At 38.0% G+C, this 20,668-nt stretch overlaps 1 protein-coding gene across 1 annotated transcript in view; it reads right to left on the reverse strand.

Moving 5' to 3' along the window:
- PDE7B (phosphodiesterase 7B) overlaps positions 1–19,186 on the reverse strand; it is a 185,088-nt gene extending 165,902 nt beyond the window's left edge. Inside the window, exon 1 of the mRNA XM_050893639.1 lies at positions 19,052–19,186. Coding sequence (XP_050749596.1) covers positions 19,052–19,072 — 21 coding nt within the window. The 5' untranslated portion in view covers positions 19,073–19,186. The remainder of the gene's footprint in view (positions 1–19,051) is intronic.
- Positions 19,187–20,668: the final 1,482 nt, after the last annotated feature.

A 20,668-nucleotide genomic window follows, 5' to 3' on the forward strand; every position in this document is an offset into this window, starting at 1 on the left:
AAACTGTCTAAATAGAAAAATAATTTTTACTTGAGAACAGAACAAATCCCACTCCGATACATTGAGATAATAGATGTAGAGCTCCACATTACTGGAGTGTAAAATAATCTTGTTGAAAAATTCCTTGCCCTTTCTTGATCAAGATAAATCACATGGGCAATTGTATTAATCAAAGAGGGCAGATTGGGACATGTCAGGAGATTTAATAAGTTCTGCAAAGTTTTGGTTCCTATTGTTGTGCTAGTTCCTCATGGTAGTGTGATATTCTGGCTCTGTTGTAGTCCACAGGAGATTTATTACAGAACTCATTACATTAATTTGATACACTTTAATTAAAATATTAATTAAAGATAACTGTAACAAGGGACCTGGAATGTATTGTGTGAGATCAGTTTCACAGAATGACATGTTGCTTCTCATCTTCAAATGTAGACTTTTAAGCAGGGCTGCCACACAAAAGTAGGCTTTCTACTTTATCTGTTGATGGAGACAACATACTGGGTTTTCCAAGGTTGTTCCTAAACTGAGAACTATTTGGGCTTTTTGCCTTACTTGTAGTAAATTTCAATTTGTATTGGTTAAGAGTCCTAGAAGTTTTCAGGGATGTAAATCTCTGAATTATAAGTTATGATTCATTATTAGTTATAAAAAATTTGCAGCAGTAGGCTATTAGAGCAGAGCACGTGCAGCTGATGCTTCTCTCTCTTTTATATAACCCTGTCCCTCTAATACAAGCTATTAATCAATGGGTTCAGAAATATTCTCCCTTGTGAAGAAATCTAGCAAACACAGGCAGCAGACATGCTCGAAAAAATTAGAAGTTGTAAAGGTAAATGATGTGCAAATTACAATGTGGCTTCCCTGTGGATTTCACTGTCTTTGGAAGAGATACAAGTAGCAATGCCTGGGCATGTGCACACACATACATACACATAAACAAAATCAGGCCTTCAAATTACCTGTAGTAGAAATTATTTGGAACATCATAAGAAATGGAGCTCCTATTCATCTTCTAAAAGCATAAATACTGAATGAAAGCATATGTTAGATTTGAAACGTTTACTATCATGTTCCTTTTGAACTCTAATAGTATACTAATGGATGTGCCAGAAAAATATCAAAGCACAGACAACCTAGAATGCCCACTAGCAAAAGGGTACCTTATTGAATGTGAATTAATGGATAAGATGCACTGAAACAGAATTTGATCTGACTAATAAAAGCAGCAACAGCCGTATCACAGAATATCCTCAAAATATTCTGAAACATAATGGAAACAAAGTTTAAATTATCTGCATTGTTTTGCTAAAGAACTAAAGATAGGAATTTCTACATTTCCTTGAAATCATTTGTCAGCTTGGCCCTCCCTGTTACAGAAAACTTGTTAATAGAGGGATGTTCCTCCTGTCCTCTTCCTAAATGATATTATTGGCATTTACATTTACAGCTGGTGCCTGCTGGCAGTCCTATCACATCTGCGGGGCTTGGCACTCCACTGATCTTATGCGTGTCATGTCAACTGCTCAGAGTCACAGGATGGTTGAGGTTGGAAGGGACCTCTGGAGATCCCCTGGTCCCTAGTCTGGCTCTGTCTTCCTAACACCCTCCATCAGCTATTTATACACAGTGATAAGATCTTTGCCGAGCCTTCCCTTCTCCAGGCTGAACAGTCCCAGCTCTCTCAGCCTCTGCCTGCACGACAGATCCTCCAAGTCCTTATTCATCTTTATGGTGCTTCACTGGACTCACTCCAGTAACCCCACGTCTTTCTTATACTGGGGAGCCCAGAACTGGATGCACTGCTTCAGATGTGGCTTCATAGCATGGATTGTTAATAAACTATTAACCTCTAATGATCTCAGTAGAAGCTGTCATTAAGGATTGTGAATTAAGAAGGCTTACAAAGTTTTTGTTAAATCAAATCAAGACTGATTCAAAGGTAGGCTCGCAACTTAGTCTAACTCAGCAAGCATGCACCAAAAAGAGTAACTTCTAATGAAGGTTCAGTTTGAATTCCTCAGAGAGACCAATAATTTCAGTTATATTTCTGCTATGAAGTAAATATAAAGGATAACATCTAAATCACTGATAAAAATGTGACATCTGAAAAAGTTCTGCACTTCATTAGCTCATTGTAACATACAAAAATTGAGGTATCAACTTATGCAACACTTAACCAATGCAAATATCTAGTCCTATTTTTGTATGCTTCCATTGCTTCTTGTCTTTCATTTGCTACACTTGACTGTTGTTTCAAATTAAATGACCAAACTGGTGTCTTTCTCTGTGTGGCACCTTGATTACACAGCAGCTAGCACAATGGAGATGGCAGAGGGAAACAGGCATAACTGTAATGCAAGTAAATACATAGAGAATAAAAACATGGGAAAAAATGTTTAATGAAAACAAACATTCCCTTGTCTTTCATGCAGGTCTGTCTTTAGTTTTATTCCTTTTAAAGGAAAACCAGACTTTGTTACGATATCATGAAACAATTTAGAGATCATCTTTGACAAAATTTGGTGTAAAAAAAGGAAAACATGTTTTGTCACAATAGAAAGGTTCACTGGTCTACAAGTGTTGATCAGTTTATTTGTTATTTGATTTTTACTGATGAATACCAGTAGAGTAGAATCAGTTTATCTGACAAATAGTTCTGTATGTCAGAATTAAACTGTCCAGTAGAAAAATAACTTTGCATTAAGAGAAGCTATACCAGATGAGAAAAACATCAAATCAGATATCTGATTGCCAGAAACAGGTAATTTTGACTTATTCACGTAAAGATATAAAACATCTGTTTATATCTTGTTGCCATACATGTCGGTGCTGGTGATAGAAAATTTCTTCCTGATCCTGTGGCACACTAATTCATACTTTCAAATGTGAATATACTACCTTTACCTTTTGCAAACATCACAAATGTATTACAGCTTCCTTCTCATTCATTTCCAGTAGCAAATATGCCTTCAGATGATAATTACTAGGAATTTACACCCTTTTCTGCAAGTTCTCAAGTCCATCCTTCACTTAAAAGAACACTATATTAAAAAAAAAGGTTGTTCACAGTAAGATGAACTTCCTCATCTTCAAGATAATGAAGCAAATTAAGCAAGACAAAAAAGTTCTCTGCAGAACCCAGATACTACAGGGAAGCATTGTGGCTTTGAAAGAGATGGCTCCTGTGGACTAGTCTCGTAGCAAGCTGCTGATAACTGCCATGTGGCCATCTGACATTTGTATTCAAATTAAAGGAAACTGTTCCTGAATAGCTATGGGAAGTGCTGATTTGACACGATTATGATGCATACAGAAACCCAAAGGTAACAGGATATTATGGATACATCTGATTTTGTAAGCTCTTTTTACTCTATACTTGAAAAACAGCACTTTAGGCTTCCTATATGTTGTACTAGAAAAGGATGTTATGGATCAGTGATTTTTTTCTTGTAGTATTGAACCTATGCCTAGCGATACTCATTTTTACAAGAGTTCTGCTCAGTTCATTCATGTAAAAATTCCCATTTGCATTCTAAATTATCTTTCTGCTGTAAGTAACAAATCCATTTATAAAGATTTAGTAAGAAGATCTCTAAGTAGGCCTAGCTAATCATAGTATTGACCTGAATATATATATATTTTAAATTACAGTATTTTTATATTAATGTACTTGCTCTAAATCTTTACTTCTTACAGATAGTTTCATACAATTTTGAGAAAACCTTATATTTTAGGGAACAAACTCATTTTCAGGTATTGTTGTGAAATGAAAGGAGCATAATTTTTTTCCTCATTTAAAATAGAGAAAATTAAGATTGTGATCTGTGATTTTCTACATATTAGTATTAAGGATTAATATCGAAGGATCAAGTACGAGTCAAAGTCTAATGAGTTTGTACTAAGATGAATTACCAGTACAGTCTGACTTAATGGCACCACTTCAGTTTTTCTGTATTCACCCCTGGCATTTGATTTATTGATTCCTTTCTCCATCCTCATTTTAGTGAACGTTAATCTCTGAGGTTACTCAGCAAACAATGTTCTTCAACTGACCATCCTAATTCACTAGTACAGGACCTGCCCCATCAGGAAAAAAACCCAAACCTCTCAATAATATTAGGTAGACACTGCTAATAAAGAGCAGTGATATACCCTGGTATGTCAGAAGACCTCAGTCACCCATACCGTGGGCAGAACAGTCCCCAGGGATAGCCAGCAAGGGCTAACAAAGGCCACCAACGGCACCACTTTGGCGTGCTTGGTGACTTGTTACCTACACTGTGAGGCACAGCCAGGCAGACTTCTCATCAAGTAATGGTCTGAAGACAGGCAGATCAGGGAGCACACTGATTCACAAACAGCCTTCAGAAGTCTGTGGCAGACACAGCTGAACAGGTCTGTAGACTAAACTTCCAGCAGGCAGAAGTACAATTAGAACTTCACTATAAAAATGAAATTGTGGAAACTGAGTTGCCTTCCTTTTTTTTTAGCACCAGATATATATGCATATTTATTCTGTGTATTTGTTGCTTGTCGATAGGATATTTCTGTTTATGAAGAATGACAAGTTTTGCTGTGCAAAAAAAGCTGCTGCTTGTCTGCTTTTGGAACAGACAGTGAGAGTAACTTCCAGGCTGAAATCAGTCTCTTAAGATATTAAAACAGCAAAGGCCTGGAAAAGTCTGAGAATACAAATATCCAAATCTTATTGAGCGTTTGGTTTGTTTCCTAGCAGTTAAACCATTTCCTAGCAATTAAACTATTCTGTGTCAAACTGCATCTTTTATCAAGACTTCCTACATCATAGGGTGATATTCCAAGAATAATGCACAGGTAAGATTTCAACATGGCTGGTATGAGTGGAGGTAGAAGAATAGGGAAAATAAAGAATGAGACAGACCGCAAAGGCTAGAGGCCTCATGCATTGTTTGTTGTCAAACACTAATAGTCTAGTTTGATGTTTCTGAGAGTGATGTAAAACACGGGGTAACCTTTGCCCATTCCTTACTCTGGAATTCCCATGTATCAAATGCCACCAAGGCAGAGCAGCTTCCCTGGGATGGCTGCCAGCACTGTGAGTACAGCTTGCTGAAAATAACTTGGTGCCAAGAAGATGCAAAGGGCAATCACTTAAAGGGAAAGATGCCATCAGAGGATTTAGCACAAGCACAAAAAGAGTACAGCAACAGTGAGAGAGGAATATATGTATTTCAAGTGAGAGCTAAGCGACAATTGCAAAGCAACTGCTGAAGTTTCTAGAACTTATTTCATTAGTTACAACGATTTCAGATGCCTGTAGGCAAATTTATTTTAAATTTGTACTGATTTCTTCAGAATGATTAAGAAGCTGGAATCTATACAGAGGCATAGCCTGATTTGCTGATGTGCTAGTGACATGAAGATGAGATAATTTTGCCGAACTCATTTATTTATGAACAAATGTTTGTTGGGAGATATGGTGAAGGCTACATAACTGCCTTGTTAATCTTATTATATCAGAATAAAAGATAGCAAGGGAAGACATTAAGAATGAGGCAGATCCCAGAAAGACTTGAACTGTTAGATGGTTTGGCTCTTCAAAATAAAATGCAGTAGAGATTAGTTGCCAGAATATTAACATAGAGCTTACGTAAAACACATAAACCAGCAAGGCCAGATTGATAAAACAGGAGAGCAGGATTTTTCTTGTTATCAGACTCAAATATAAACTGAATACAAAACCTGGAAACAATACTACTTTCTTTATGTAACTTATACAACCCTCTTCCATACATGGAAGATTACCACAAAGCCAAGCAGACTTCTCCTTGCACATATAAGAAGGGAATTTTGTTTATATCTACTAAGTTTTCTGTACCACACAGTTTTTCAGGACCCCTTGACAGATTAAACATCCAGTCATAGATCTGATCTTTCATCTTGTGAGTTTCTGTTAGATCCTAATTTTTTTTCCCACATTTGTATTTAATAACTCACAAACAATTCCTAATTAGAATTTTTTATACTGTTACAAAATTTAGAAGGATATACAAATATTTCAAATCCACAGATATATTCTGTCAGTTTTCCAAAACAACCATTGAATAAATATTTAGTAGAATTTCTAAAAATGTTATAATAATTGAGTAATAAATTGCTGGTACTCTGAACTGGTACAGTCAAGACCTGCAGAGACATTGGAATTTGCTCAGTATTCAAACACTCCTATATGCAAAACTATTCACATGATTAAACACGTTGTTAGAGAGCATTCAGAGTATTTAAAATCACCATTCTCCATATGAAAAAAAAGCATGGCCATATTATGGTTGTTGTGGTAGCCATATTATTGTTGTTGTGGAACACATTATTTGCAGGTACTGCCATCATGATCTTTCTTTCACATATTAAATAAAATTGCCATAATAAATTCTCAAAGAATGTGTGAATGGTCTAGATATTCACACGTAATGAGATGTCACAGGGTGAACCAGTGAGGTTAATAAATGTTCTGGAGTAAACATTTATTAACCTCACTGGTTTCTGGAGTAAACATTTATTAACCTCATTACTTCTTGTTTCTAGAAGTCAAATCTTTAAGTTTCCAACACTCTTCTCAGATTTTTTTCTATTTTATTCCTCATCCTCAAGGGTGAATACTTTCCAGTACTACATAAACTAGGACTATAGCATCTCTTAAATATGATTTGTTGTCTCAATTATTCTCTTTTAAACACATGATGATTTCTTTGAAAAATTGCAAGAAATGTATCTTGCACTTGGAAAGGGAAGTGTTGAGGAATATGATAATCCTCAGTTTCTTAGCAGCTCATTTTGAAATTTCTCAGAGATGTCTCCTATACAAACAATCTTTATCCTGATGCTGGAGAGAGCCTTTATGTCACCAGAATCGTGCAGTCAACCATCGTAAAGAAATCTGTGTAAAGCTGGACCCAAGCCCCTGAGTACCATGATGTTGAACAGATTAAATATTTCTATGGGCAGCCAGTATGGAAATACTGGAGGTCAAAAGATCAAGACTTGATGGAAACAAGAAGACACAGTGACGAAATAGACTTAATATCAGAAATTTTATAGTCAGTATTGAATGGAGGAAGGTGCATTATTACGATGTTTAAGATAGCAAGATACAGTGCAATTTTTCCCTGTCGTTCTCTGTATCCACCCTTTCCCGTTTCTTCCTCCTCCACCCTTTCACTCACTCGCTGCCCACACCCTGCCCGCACAATGCGAAGCAGAGCCGGGGCTTTTGGGTCAGAGACGACGAATTCTCTGAGGGAGATTCTGGTTGGAGCCACGCAGCCTTGGATGTGGCCAGTGATGCTGAGGAAAGGTGCACTGTTAACAGAGCTATGGGATCAGACAATTTAGCAGTCTCTGCTGTGGGGGTGCCTATAGGGAACATAGCTCCAGGGTATGTAAGATTTCCACCCTGCCTGCTGAAACGAGTCTGTGCTTTGGGTTCAGTGGGAGGCAGGTACAGTTTCCACTCTGTGCATATGGTAGGTGAGCTGAACCCTTAATTTTTATCGTTTTAAAAAAAAAATCAAATAGGTGCTTGAAGTCATTCTGTCCTCAGTTTAGGAAGAACTCCAAATCCCTAGGATACAGAGCAATTTTCCATAACAAATTATTTATTTTATGAAATGGTAAATTTCCATAGTAGAAGACTCTGTTAACATAAACTGCTTATACAAATGTTTGGTTGTTCTGCAGTCAAGTAACTAGATTCATACACAGAGAACAGAAGACCTAAATATTATATTTAAACACTAAATAATTTCTGAGTTAATAAAAAATAGTTGTCTGAGTTAGAAAATCTGGAGTGACAAAAGCTTGACTCTCCAACTCTTAAAAGACAATTATGCACAGATAGAGAAGCCTTTTCCAAAAAGTAGTCTTTAATACATTTGTGTTTCCTGAGTTTCTATCTGTGGGGAATAGAGATGTCTTACTTAAATCAGTCTTACTGATCTGACTAACGTGCTACATATAACATTTTCATACTCTGCTGGTACTGCAACACACTTTGCAACACAGAGCAATAGCCTTAAATAATCTCTTAGCTCAATACAATTTTTCCTAGGTTAGCATTTCATTTGGTATGAGTCTGAACATGATATCATGTTCCTATTTGGGATCCAAAGTCTCTGAGACCATCTCTGCTTGTCTTTCTCCCTTTCACTCTGTTATCAATCATAATCAGAAATGTTTCTGATGTTTCGTGATAGCCGAGGATATAGCTTCCCCTTATGCCTGCCTACAGTCTGCCTTAAGATGATGCATCGACTTCCTGTAAGGATTTGCTCAGAGTTGAGGACAGTGTAGTTGTAATGGTCCACAATCAGAAGACGAAAGATTCTCTTTCCTTTGCTCTTTCAATTTTTTAAAATTAGTTAGATATAAAATTCTTTATCCCTAAATGTGGTAATAAGATAAGTCAATTTTCTGGCCTTTGGTTTTCTACTCTCTAAAGAAAAAAGGAGAATTTCAAAAAAGTGAGAAAAGAAAAAAATGGGAAGTTTTTAGAAGTAGCAAGCAGCTGCTGTGAATGTAATATAAAATATGGACAGAAGAGGAAATACTGCATTAAGCAAAAGCTCAAGAGTTTAAAGAAAAAAGAAAACACATATGCTTATGAGTTAGAGAAAAATATTTTATATTTCTGAACAGTGGTGGATGTAAAATGTTTGCCTCAGCATGCATCCTCCAGTTCTTCTACAGAGTAGAGGGTTAGCTGAAGATAACTCTGCCTCTCCTAGCGAAGTGCAAATAGTATTAATTTTATTTTTAATAGAAATTAACATTATAATAAAATTATAATCAGTAACCATTTGGCTATTTCTAGTATTACAATGTCCAACCCTTTTGAAAACTCTGGCCTACCATTTTGTAGAAGTCTACCATAATATGGCTGATGTGACATATTTGACATTTAGATTTCAAAAAAATTGAGGATCTCACAAATACAGCGAAGGTAACAGGAGCATTAGGTGCTCCAGCAAGGCATAGGTTTCAAAATGAGCTCCCCAAAACATTTTAAAGAAGTGGATAATTTTGCAAATTCTGAGTTTGGTGCTTAAAAGAATCTTCATTTAAAGGAAAAGTGTTGGAGTGACCAAGTCAAACTAAAACTTTGTTTCTATGCCTCTATTTGTAAAAATAACAATTGTAAAGCCTCTCTTAAAAAAACCCCAACTTCTTTATTCATCAACCTGTTCAGAAATATTCTCTTTCTAAATTAGGGTTTTCATTCATGTATCTTTTTATACTAGACTCTTCCAGAACAGTGAATGCCATTGCATGCATGAAGCATGAAAAATGTCATTTCTTATACCATACATGATAATGTCATAACTTAGGTTGACTCAATTTCATATCGATCTGGGCTAAGACCAAGGCTGTTCCCTTTTACATGACTGACTTTCCAAGGAGTTCCTCCTCCAGCCTGGAGGGACTGCAGGAACACTGCCTGAGGTTCATGGGCAAGATGCAGAGGAACATTAATTAGCAGACCACCCGTGTGCTCAGCAGGTACTTGACTCGGAAAGGCAGTAAGGGCAATTTAAGGGACCAGCTGAAAATTACACCACCACTGGTGGTTTTGGTAGAAACATCTAGTGGTGGACTGACTCTTCATACAAGCTTTCCTGATCTCCTTGTCGCTGAACTCTACAGGTATCCGCTACCTCAGAACCACCCTATCACTCACTACAGTGCATATTATTTGTTGCCAGCACAGACAAATCTGTAGTGTGTCAAATGTGAGGGTAGAATATGTTCAATCTCGTCTCCCAACAGGAACCACAAGAGCAACTGTGTTGACAGTGTTATTCACATTTGACTTTTTAATGTAAATTAGCTAAAACAATTTTTTCTCTCTGCTGCACTCAAGTGGCACTTCTCTGCAGAATTCAGTGGTATCACAGTTCAGATCCCAGTTTGCCACAGAGGCTGACTTACAATAGTGACTTTATAAATTGATTATTGTCTCGTAGATTTGCAACATGGACAAGAACTCCCTGGTTTGTTCAAAGGCATTAGATTTGCTTGTGTTGAACTTAATAAAGTGTAAAACAGTTTAGGTAATGAAGAAGTTGTTAACATCAGATTGTGACTAATTTTCTGTCTGCTACTAGGAGAAACAGCATTAGTTCCTGTGCCAGAACCTATAAATCAGTGTGGTAAAAAGGTATTTTTTAGACAAGTGTTCTCAGGAGAAAATGAGGGTAACAGAGAGTTAAAAAGGAGAAATGCCCCTTTAATATAATCTTTCAAAAATTGTCTCTAGAAATTGAGAAAGTAGCTCAGAGGCTTTTGAAGTTCTCCTAAAATCAGAGCTGAAAAAGGTCAACTGTCAAAGTACTGTCAACAGATGACAATTAAAGGGTGGCTACATAGCACTGAGACCTCTGCTAATTGTTTTCTATGTTTTAAACATGTGGACCTTTTGAGACTTTTTTAGAGAATGGTTTGTTTATTTGCAAACTAATTTTCATCAGCTATCATAAAAAGTTGCAATGCCAAACAGATTGACATTAAGTGCTTTTTGCTTTATTCTTTTATGAATTGTGAAATAGTTTTTACTAATACTTAGAAAACAACAGAAGTCAGCTCAGGCTTGTTCATATTAGTAGTAAACCTGATTAAAAGTTAAAAAAGGATTAGCCAAGTGATGCTTTGCAGGTTTTTAAACTAAACCATGAATACCAATTTAAAAATTCTAATGTAGTGAGACCAAGTTGCAGTTGTGTATGAGGTGGTCCAGATGAGTGTGAGGCTGCCCCCCAAGAGGCTTTCTGACCAGCTGACATGTTTAAACATTATAATCCTCCCTTTCTCATATTACTGGATTTAAAATAATGTTTGCTATGGTGTTTAAGCAAAAAATAAAACAAACAGAATCCCACACTCATTTACTCTGCTAGAGAAGCCCTAAAGGGCTAAATCTGGGGGAAGGATGAGAAGAAGAATACTACATCTGTGGTGCATGTGCAAGCCTCTTTTTAAAGGAACTGTGTTTCACAGATGAAAAACTGTAACCACTACATGGAAATCTTCACATGAAGAAATAATCTCTTCAGCACTATATAGTTATCACATAAATAAAGCATGGAGTGCTGTTATTTTTTTCACTTATTTTCAAAATAAGAAACAAAAGTAGTACTAGGTCTATTGGGAGGAGGGTGAGAAGAGGATTGCTGAAAGATTTGGAAATTCAAGGCTTCAGTGACCTTTGAGCTTTCAATTCAGGCACTATAAAATAAAAAGATCTAACCAGACTTTTCAAAATGGTCACTGGATTGGAACCAGATTTTCAGTCACCTCTGCCCACTAGCAGGCACCCAAAGCAAGCAAAGTCTCTGTGCCCCTCAGTCCTCACAAGCAAGGTGGGAATTCTGTAGTAGCAGTGAGATTTTTTTCCCCTCAAAATATATCCAGGCTCTCCTCTTAAAATCAACAATTTGTTGGAACAAAAGCTGTTCAGGAGGGGGTGCTCGTTTGGAGAAAATGTCCATTAGAAAGGTTTCTCGGGTTCAGGACAGAACTCCTGGAGCTGCAGGTGGAGATCTGCCTGAAACAACCTTCGTGTGCCACTTCAGCAGCGGAGAAGCTCTGGTTTCACGCCGGGGCTCAGCGTGGGGCAGCGGGCTGTGGGCTCTGTCTGCCAGGCCCCGCGAACGCAGCGTTCAACCCTTGGGGGACACTGCAGTGGTAATCCACCCTAGGAAAGCCAACACAAGCAGAGAGGGAACTTGAATGTTTTTCTCCCATACCCTCTTGAGAGCACTAACCACAGGCTGTTGGCTACCTCTGTCTGAGGTAGAATGGGAAAACATCTCCCAGGCAAGCTCTTGTGCACAGCAATTTTTCAGATCTGGCCATTTCATTTAGAGACTAAAGTGAATTCGAGCTTTTTTGAAAGCTTGACCAATTCTACCAGCTTTGATGATGATATATAGCACAAACTTCATTCAGCATCCTCATGTTGCACTGTTTTTTGTTACCATACTATTACAGAGGTTATATTTTGGTAGTGGATATTATTATTATAGATATAGTTTCGTGCTTCAAAGAGATAGGATGTTACAGCCTTACTACATGAAAAATATCTCGTGATACAGTGCAGCACATAAACTGTATCCCTAAACTGGTCCCTAAACAAAATTACTATTTTCCTGTTATTCCTCAGCTTTTAAAATTATTACTTACATAGCTGTCATTGAAGCAGTTCATGGTCTATACTGAAAACAAGCGAGATCAGCCTCGTCTGTAGTACAAATACATACACTTTTGCAGATGCTAGCACATAAGCTAAAAATTAACTGTGAGGTTGTGATTTCAAATGAAATCTGGTAAACATTTTTTTTTTCTGTGAGAAAGGGAAGGAGAGAAGGGAGGTTTAGAGGGTGATGGAAGGGAAAGAATGCATCACAGCTTCCGTGCAGCCATCAAAAGCAGCCCGATGGCACCACAATGCTGAGAAGTTGTGGAAAACTGGTATGAAACAGGTGTGGCGACAGGCTAATGAGCCTAAAATGTGATCTAACTGGTGAAGAGAAGGAGTGCTTATAAGACCTGAAAGCTCAGCAGGTCTGATCCTTCACAGATATAAATTGATGGAGTCCTATTAATCTCAGTGGAACCATGCCATTTTACACTCTCACACACCGATCCGATTTGAGTCTTCTTTTTATCTTTCAGTTGTTCTGCTTTTTAAAGCAGTCCTACAAAAACAAAGCAACTGTGCACCTGAGGAATTTGCTTGGTGAAGAAATACATTCCAGTTTTATCTTTCTAGCTGGCACTTACAGTTTGTTCAAGAAAATGAAGGTTTTTCTAATAACAGAATTTTAGAATTTGGAAAATATACTTTCAGTATAGTAGTTCTCTCTCTACTGTATGTTATTTTCCACTTTATTTAGTATTGTAAGGGCATTTTCAAGAGGGTTTTTTAATAACTGTGTCCTCAGATCTGCTAAAACAGAAAGCAACTCACTGTCCTCCCAAGCCTTCAACAGACAACGCTCCCTCCTCTCCTTTGCTGATCTGTGCAAGTTCTCCTTTATTAATCAGGACTAATTATTGTTGTCCTGGCTGTCTTACAGTCTTCTAATGACCATATTGATTAAACTGGAGATACACTGCCTAATTAAATTTATGATGGCCGTTCTGATGCCACTTGAACATTGTTATTAATAGACACTCATATTATGGCAGTATGTGAAACAGAAATGCCTATGAATAAGAAAAACAGAGCCAAGTCATACCCCAACATTTGAGACAGAAAGGGGCAGTAGCCTGTTTCAACATGATTATCAGTTAACACAAAGCCAGAAGTGTGCTTTCTCCATGAAGACCTCATGCATCTGCTTTCATCTCTCTCTGGAGGTCTATGTGAGGTCTTCTCCTCTTTCCCAGGAGCCTGATATGCAGCAAGTCCTCATTCTATCTAACCTTCTCAGAAGTTTAAAGCCAAGTATAAGTGGTAAGTTGAGGGAAAGGCAAAACCAAACATCAGGTGTTGCCCATATTTAGTGTACTTCAGTGTGCAGCTGCATACATAAGTGAAGCTCACAGCACTGCTACACCCTCAGTTTCTTGTGGAAACTGGTGCTCTTCTACAGAAATATCAAGCAGATGCTGTCGTCTGAGGCCATCTAAACAGAGGTCCTAGTTCTCATTCTATACCAGGATCATCATACATAAAGAGGAAAATAGCTACACCCTTTGGATGACAGCTGAATGCTTGGGAAAGTACTAAGGCATTTCATGTCAATACGTGTTCGTTTCTAAAGCACAGCAACCACCTAGGAATTGTCATCCCTCTTTCCAAGGGATGAGTCCTTGCACACTAATGGTAGCTCTGCCACCGCATATTAGGACAAGCCCCAGAGCTTAGCCAAGTCTTCACAAGCACTGCAGGAACAGCACTATGGGAAAAAGGTTGGATAGGGGGAAAGAAAGGGAATAAGAACATGAGAGTACAGACCCTTTCTTTCAGAAGGAATAAAGGGCAATTTCCAAAGGGAGCAGAAGTGATTACACGGTAGCTCAATATCATCCTCCAGGAGTTCTCTAGTTGAAGTTGAGGTTTCTTAATTTCACTTTTACAGATGTATGTTTCTCTGAGCCATCTCTGAGTTGCTGCATATTCAGTTAAAACATGCCTACCTCCCACTTTATTCTTGGAAAGGTAATGATTGTCCTTTCCAAAACATCTTTCCTACATCCAGATGGGTTAGTATAATAGACTCTGCTACGAACAACCGTGTAGAAAATTGTATACAGGTCCTGACAGCATTTGCCCCACAAATGTGTTTTTCTGCCTCTGTGACAATTAGCTAAACTTAGTTTGACAGGAGATTCTGTGCTCCACTTTTAAAAACCTTACACTGCCGGCATTAACACACGCCATAGTGAGATATTAGTTGGTGAGTTTTCTCATACCAGGAATTTTTGTGGGTAACTAGTATAAACCTACCAGCTAAGGAAAAAAATACCTCTGCAACTATCTTCTTCTAAATATTTGTTTCTTATTTTAAAAATAACCTACTTGAAGAGAAATAAATCTTGCTGTTTGTGTCTGCATGCAATTCTTCTTTAGCTAAACTATAACAAATTTGTCTCTGTGTGTGACTGGGAGAATCCTAACTGCTCCTCCCCACCTATTAAGAGGGAGAGATCATCAGCTATGTTTATCCATCCAGGCAACCTGGATGTCTTATTTGGCTGGATAGTAAGCTAGCAGAAGCATATCATATACCACCATGAGACTATGTGGCTTAAATAAGTAGCTAAACTGAGTTCTCATCCATCCTCACTCACAGCTCCCACTGGGAGGAAGAACGGAATAAGAAAATCAAACTCAATAGGGCCCTTTCATTAGTTTAGTTTCTATAGTTCAACACTGTTTACATAATAAAATGATAGCTATGAATTTTTCATTTTCTAAGAACAGAAGAAGTGAAAAATGTTTATCAAAATTACAGCATCGATGGACTGCAGATACTACACTATTAAATGTGTGCAAAAGAAATGCTTAAATCATTTGGCTGTTGTTTTTTGAGAATTGTCTCTGTCCCAAACTTTTCACTTACAGTTTTGACACTGAAGTCTGGCTTCTGGAACTGCTCTCTCTTCTATTTGATCTGGCTCTGATCTGTTAATTTTCTACTTTAAAACTGGAGGCTTTAAAGCAGATAGCTATCACTAGCCCAGATCTGAGCACTGTGAACCCTCACAGTATATCTATCTCCTGAATCCCACAGTCTGTTACAGGAAAACAGAAATGGTAAGTTCAGAGGTCCAAATATTGTTTTCTAATGCAATTTTCTTGTAATGCTACTGCAGTAAGAATAATAGTAAAAATAAAATTAAAAAGCGTTCTAAACAATTTTCAGGAAGATACTGAAGAATTCTTTTTGCTAAAAAATCTTTCAGAAGTTGACTTTGCATTTTAAATTTCTATAAATTAATTAAATAAATTGTCTTAAATACAACAAATATATTCTCTCTCTCTAGTATTTACACAAAGCTAATACTTCAGACCTGACAAATACCAACTACCATCAGAAGACACATTTTTTGATTTCCACGCATTTACTGTGAAATCACAGATAAAGGTTACCAGCCACCCTCATCTGATTGCAATTGTGATGCTCGGCTTTGCGGCCTGGCTTTTCAGCTACTGTTTTTCATCTTTAGCTGCCTAAAAAGACACACCGTGTGTTGGCCAGAGAAAGAAAAGGTATTGGAACTTCTAAACTGTTTTGGACACTTAGGCTACACATCTGTGTGTCCCAGTGCCCCCAGGGTGTAAACTCTAAATAACAACAGTTCTACATCCTGAAGCTTGTGACTGAAAAGTGCAATATTCACACTAGATGTAAAGCCAATGTTTCACTGAAAGTGTAAAAGCTGATGTCCCTGCAAGGGTAAGCCTGCTTTCTGGCTGAGGAACAAGAAAAATGGGTGCTATAATTCCAACATAGAGACTTCCATCTTCCACCCAATATGTGGGATGCGGGAGGAGAAATACTGAGCCATCATTTCATTACAAAACACTTAATTTTGTTCTGGCAGCTGGTAGGACCCCAGCTGTCCCTTTTACTTTCACCCTGTGACAAACACATGGAGCACTGTAATAATTTCAAGCACAAAGATGGAGAAAAGATGAACAATAGTGAATTGCTAAGAATGCTCATTTACATGGGATGTCTTCCTGGCTGCCCCAAATGACTTGTTTTTCTATTAGCCCGCCTACATCAAGAGCTTTTGGCCCTATATCTAGCTTGATTACAGGACAGATTAGGTCTTAAACTTTTCTTATGATTAAATAAAGAGGCGTCAGGTTTTAGTCTATTGGCAGTAATGTCTTGGTTAGTAGCCGGCATTTCTGCTTCATACAGCTCCTATAAAGGAAATTACCAGTACAAGAGAAGTTTTTTCCCTATGAGACTGAAAAATTACAAGAAAACCATATATACGTCATAAAATATCAGTTTTCAGACTGTTTCTCATTAAAATAAAAGAACCATGGGGTGAGTGAAAAGGAATTACGTATGATTGAATGTCTCAATTATACTTCATAATTACAATGAAGACACTGGAAAATCAGTCTGCTTCAATGACCTCCCTAGAGGTCTGGTAAGGGCAAGCAGAGGGCTGGGTTTCAGAAGGGAAAAGCACATAAACAGGGAGGAAGGGGAGGAAACAGCTGCTGTTGTAATGGTATATTTATATACTAGTTTACAGAATTAAACATTACACAGTTTAAAAAAGTGATCTGTAATACATTGGATCAGACTCAGCAGAGTATGCCTTACTCTGCTGGAATCACTAGAACTTCACTGGTGACAACTCGTGTCCACACTACGGAAATAAACTCAGAATGAGCGGCCATTCATATCACACGAAACTTCTGCAATACAGACTTTTTCTTCAGACCATGTGACTGCAAATGTCAGTAAGCGTTTCATCCACTGCAGAGAGGCCAACCTTAAATTGTATTTCGTTCTTGATGCTGAATTGAGAATGTTCAGAGAAAGCATTGCATATAAACTTTTTTTAGTAAAGTAGAAAAACACTGTCATTTCCTCAGCTGAAGTCCGCTTAGCATATTTACTATTAGCATCACCAGTAGTAGTTGCTATGAAACACAAATGCAGCAAAGTGTAGATTATAGAGCTTAAAAACTAAGCTTCTCTAAAAAATGTTTATCAAAAGAAGTGAATAATTTAATTCTAGCAAATTACTATAAACAAATGTCTTACAGGTTGTCTTTTGGAAACTTGGATATCTTCATGTAGTTACAGGGTTGTTCCTTACAGAACAGGCTGTAGTCCCTATAGACTGAAGCTTCCCCTTAGTCAAATTTACTAATTAATCATCTAACAAATACTGTATTAACCTTTCTAAACTTGGGGCTAGAGAAGCATTGCTTTAGTTTTTGAAAACAGCTGGCAGTTCACATAGTAAGACTTCGGGGAGGGCTGGGAAGGAGAGAATGGTATAGACATTACAGAATAACAGTTCAACTAATGAAGCTTGACTTTGGGTTGTTGGATGAGATGAAAAAAAATATCCTCAAGTATCTCCAAAGAGACGGGGCACTGAGTTGCCCCAGATGAGTTTATCTATGACAAGTCTCTTTGTTTCTGCAGTCATCAGTGAAGATACAGCAAAGGAAATGGAGGAGCTGCAGTTATGCATTTGCAATACACAAAGTCCTTGTTTTCCCACTAGGCACTGCAGAATAGCAATTGTCCATTCACAGCACATATCACATCCTCTGCATTTCAGAGCTAATATTTTTGCAGTCCTTAAGCTAGCATGCTTCAGCCTAGTGTAGCTAATTTTTGTAACCCTTTGAGGTGCATTGCATGAGGTAGGTGTGCTCATGTTCTCTTCCTTGTTACATGAACTGTTTTTTCAGGTATAATTTTTAAAGTTAAACTAAAAGGTTTTCAAATTGCAGAGGGTTTATATCTACAGCAACATCTCAAACAGAGCTGTAAAAAGTCTTGTTTCGCAAATTAGGAAAATACGAAGATTGCTAGTCATTGAGCATACCCGTATATTAATACAATTAACAATAGAAATCGGGTGTGTTGGCTGAAATTATTTTTCAGACCACTCATACACACACACACGCGAGCTCTGACAAGTGGCTCCTCCTCTTGTATTTTAGAATCACACTCCTGAAAACAATGTTAGTTTTATGCTAGCAGTTGCTTTTGTTTCCTGCAGCACACACTGTCCACTGTAATGCTGCAATACTCATTCAAAGCAGATCACTGGCTCGAATATGAATTGAACCTATATGCCATCAAACAGATGTCAGGGTACATCATTACTTCAACTTCCAAGTAAATTTCCACTTTTCTCTGTTTAAGTAGCAAAAGCTATCTGAAAACTGGTGTTGATATAAAATGATCAGCTCCCTCCCTTCCCACTGAGGATCTGCTTATAAGTCAAAGTGCAGGCTGCTTCTTAATTTTGAACTTCTGAACCCAAACCAAGTAAAGCAATCTAAGCATGTAGTAAAAAAAAATGATGTGGTACATGAACTCCTAAAAATGAGGCCGATATTCTTTTCTGCTTGACCTGTTTATTTCCAACTGTTTCTCTCTCTGCTCTAACTCTCAGACAAACTCACAGCCTCCTCAGGATAAGAACGAGTTTCTGCTTTCTTCTCCCTTAATCTAAGCCAGCCAAGTCCTAGGTCTCCTCTCCTGCCACAGAGCAGTAGGAAAACATATAGAAAAAGCAATCACACTTTCCTCAGTGGGGTCAGGAAGGACTACAATAACAGATTCTTTCTGCAATCTTCTTTCGCCATCAAATGGTTAAATCAACATAAGTTAAATTTTTCATCTAGTTTGAATACAGAGAAAAAGGGAGGAAATTCAAAAACCGGTTGCTGTAGTAACAATCACCAATAAAAATCTTTTCCACTAAATAATAGTATTATCTCCCTCTCCCCCTCACAATTTTAGTTCCCCTTCAAAAATAATCATGCTGCCTTTTTTAGATTTGCTGTACATACCTCAACCATTAAACAAGACATTTAACCATAGTGGCAGTTCTGTGACCTTTGAATGCCGTGAAATCTCTAAGCGGTGCAGCTTGTTCATGAAGACTTGTACTGCAGAATCCAGTAACTGCATCCAGGATTAGGAATAGAATTAAGTAACAACAGCAAACAAAAATAAAATAAAAAAAAAAAACAACCAGGAAAAGAAAAAGAAAAAAGAAAAGAAAACCTCCCCAAGTCCCCCAACCCAGCCAATAAAACCACCTTAAGAAGCAAAAAGGCTCGGGAAGAGAGTGCACTTTTCTGCCAGTGTAAGGGCTGGGGTAGAGCTGAGCTTGCTGCAGTCTGCCTGCCTGTGTCAGCGAGCCGAAGGCCGTGCAGGGCTGGGAGGTGCTGTCAACTGCCACAGGCGCGGGAGAGCAGACCAATCCGCGTCCGCACTGTCAGCTCGGTGGAGTGAAGCCTTTTCTGTTTATGTTTCCTCATTTCAGGAGTGACGTCAAAGGGTTTAGTTTTTCCTCTGCATGTGCTATTAATTTTAAACGACTACTATGGCAAGAATGTGGCAGTGATTTAGGCAGGCTACTCTATGCGAAAGAAACCAGAGTCATGATTTATCTGTCCTGGATTTAGCTTAGAAATATTTTATAATGAGAGGTACGAGAAAGATCCAACATATCCTCACAAAATGGGGAAAGGCTATAAATATGCTTATACATATTGAAGTATTCTTAAACGTACCCAAGATGTTTCCCAGTGAGAGCTGGCTTATCTGTATGGGTTGTGGTGAAAAATCAGACCTGATTCTGCCCTTGCCCTGAAGTAAATCAGGAATTGCTTCTCTAAATTCAGTGGTGTCACACCACTGTAAACCTGGCACAAGAGATAAGACTGAGACTACTGTACACATCCCTTTATCAGTCAGCAGTAGCTACATTGCAAATTAGCAAACTTCTTTCATTACCCCATCAGAGTCACGGATGCAGTCACCCTTAAGGTCTGCTGCTCTGGGCAAACACCCGTTCGTTCCACCGGCAGATTGCAGCCCAGCCGTGCTCGCCTACGAGCTTTGCTGTGCACCACCACACAGGGTTTTATTTCATACCAAAGTCCATGTCAAAAGGCAAGAGGCAATGGTAAAACCTGGCTTTCGGTATCACTGCATCATTGTCAATGGAGAAGCTATGCAGCTGAAGCTTCAAAAAACAAGTAACATATGTCAAGGTCAATCAGCATGGGCAACAGAGGCCACAATAGCACAAGATAATTGATAGGAGGTCAGTTGACAACAATAACTGTTTAGTTATATCTTCCTCATTTTAATTTTATTGATTTGCTCTTCTAAGGATTCCTTCCAAAGAGATTGATTTACGAGGCACAGTTCATTCCTAAAAAGTCTTAACAGTCTAACACTTAATTTTAAAACACATATAAGTGCTTTTGAAAGTGGATAGGCTGACAGCTCTTGAGAAAGAAATTTCTCAATGATCCACAGAACAGGTACAAAAATAGTAGAAGTAATAGGAACTTCTCCATGACCACCAACTGATGCTACCGAAACGTTACTCCAGAGAGGCCAAAATATTTAATGATTTTTTTCTCACTGAAAAGTCTGCCTGTGCTATCACT

This window comes from Gymnogyps californianus, chromosome 3, assembly GCF_018139145.2.
Source record: "Gymnogyps californianus isolate 813 chromosome 3, ASM1813914v2, whole genome shotgun sequence".
Taxonomy (NCBI): Eukaryota; Metazoa; Chordata; class Aves; order Accipitriformes; family Cathartidae; genus Gymnogyps; species Gymnogyps californianus.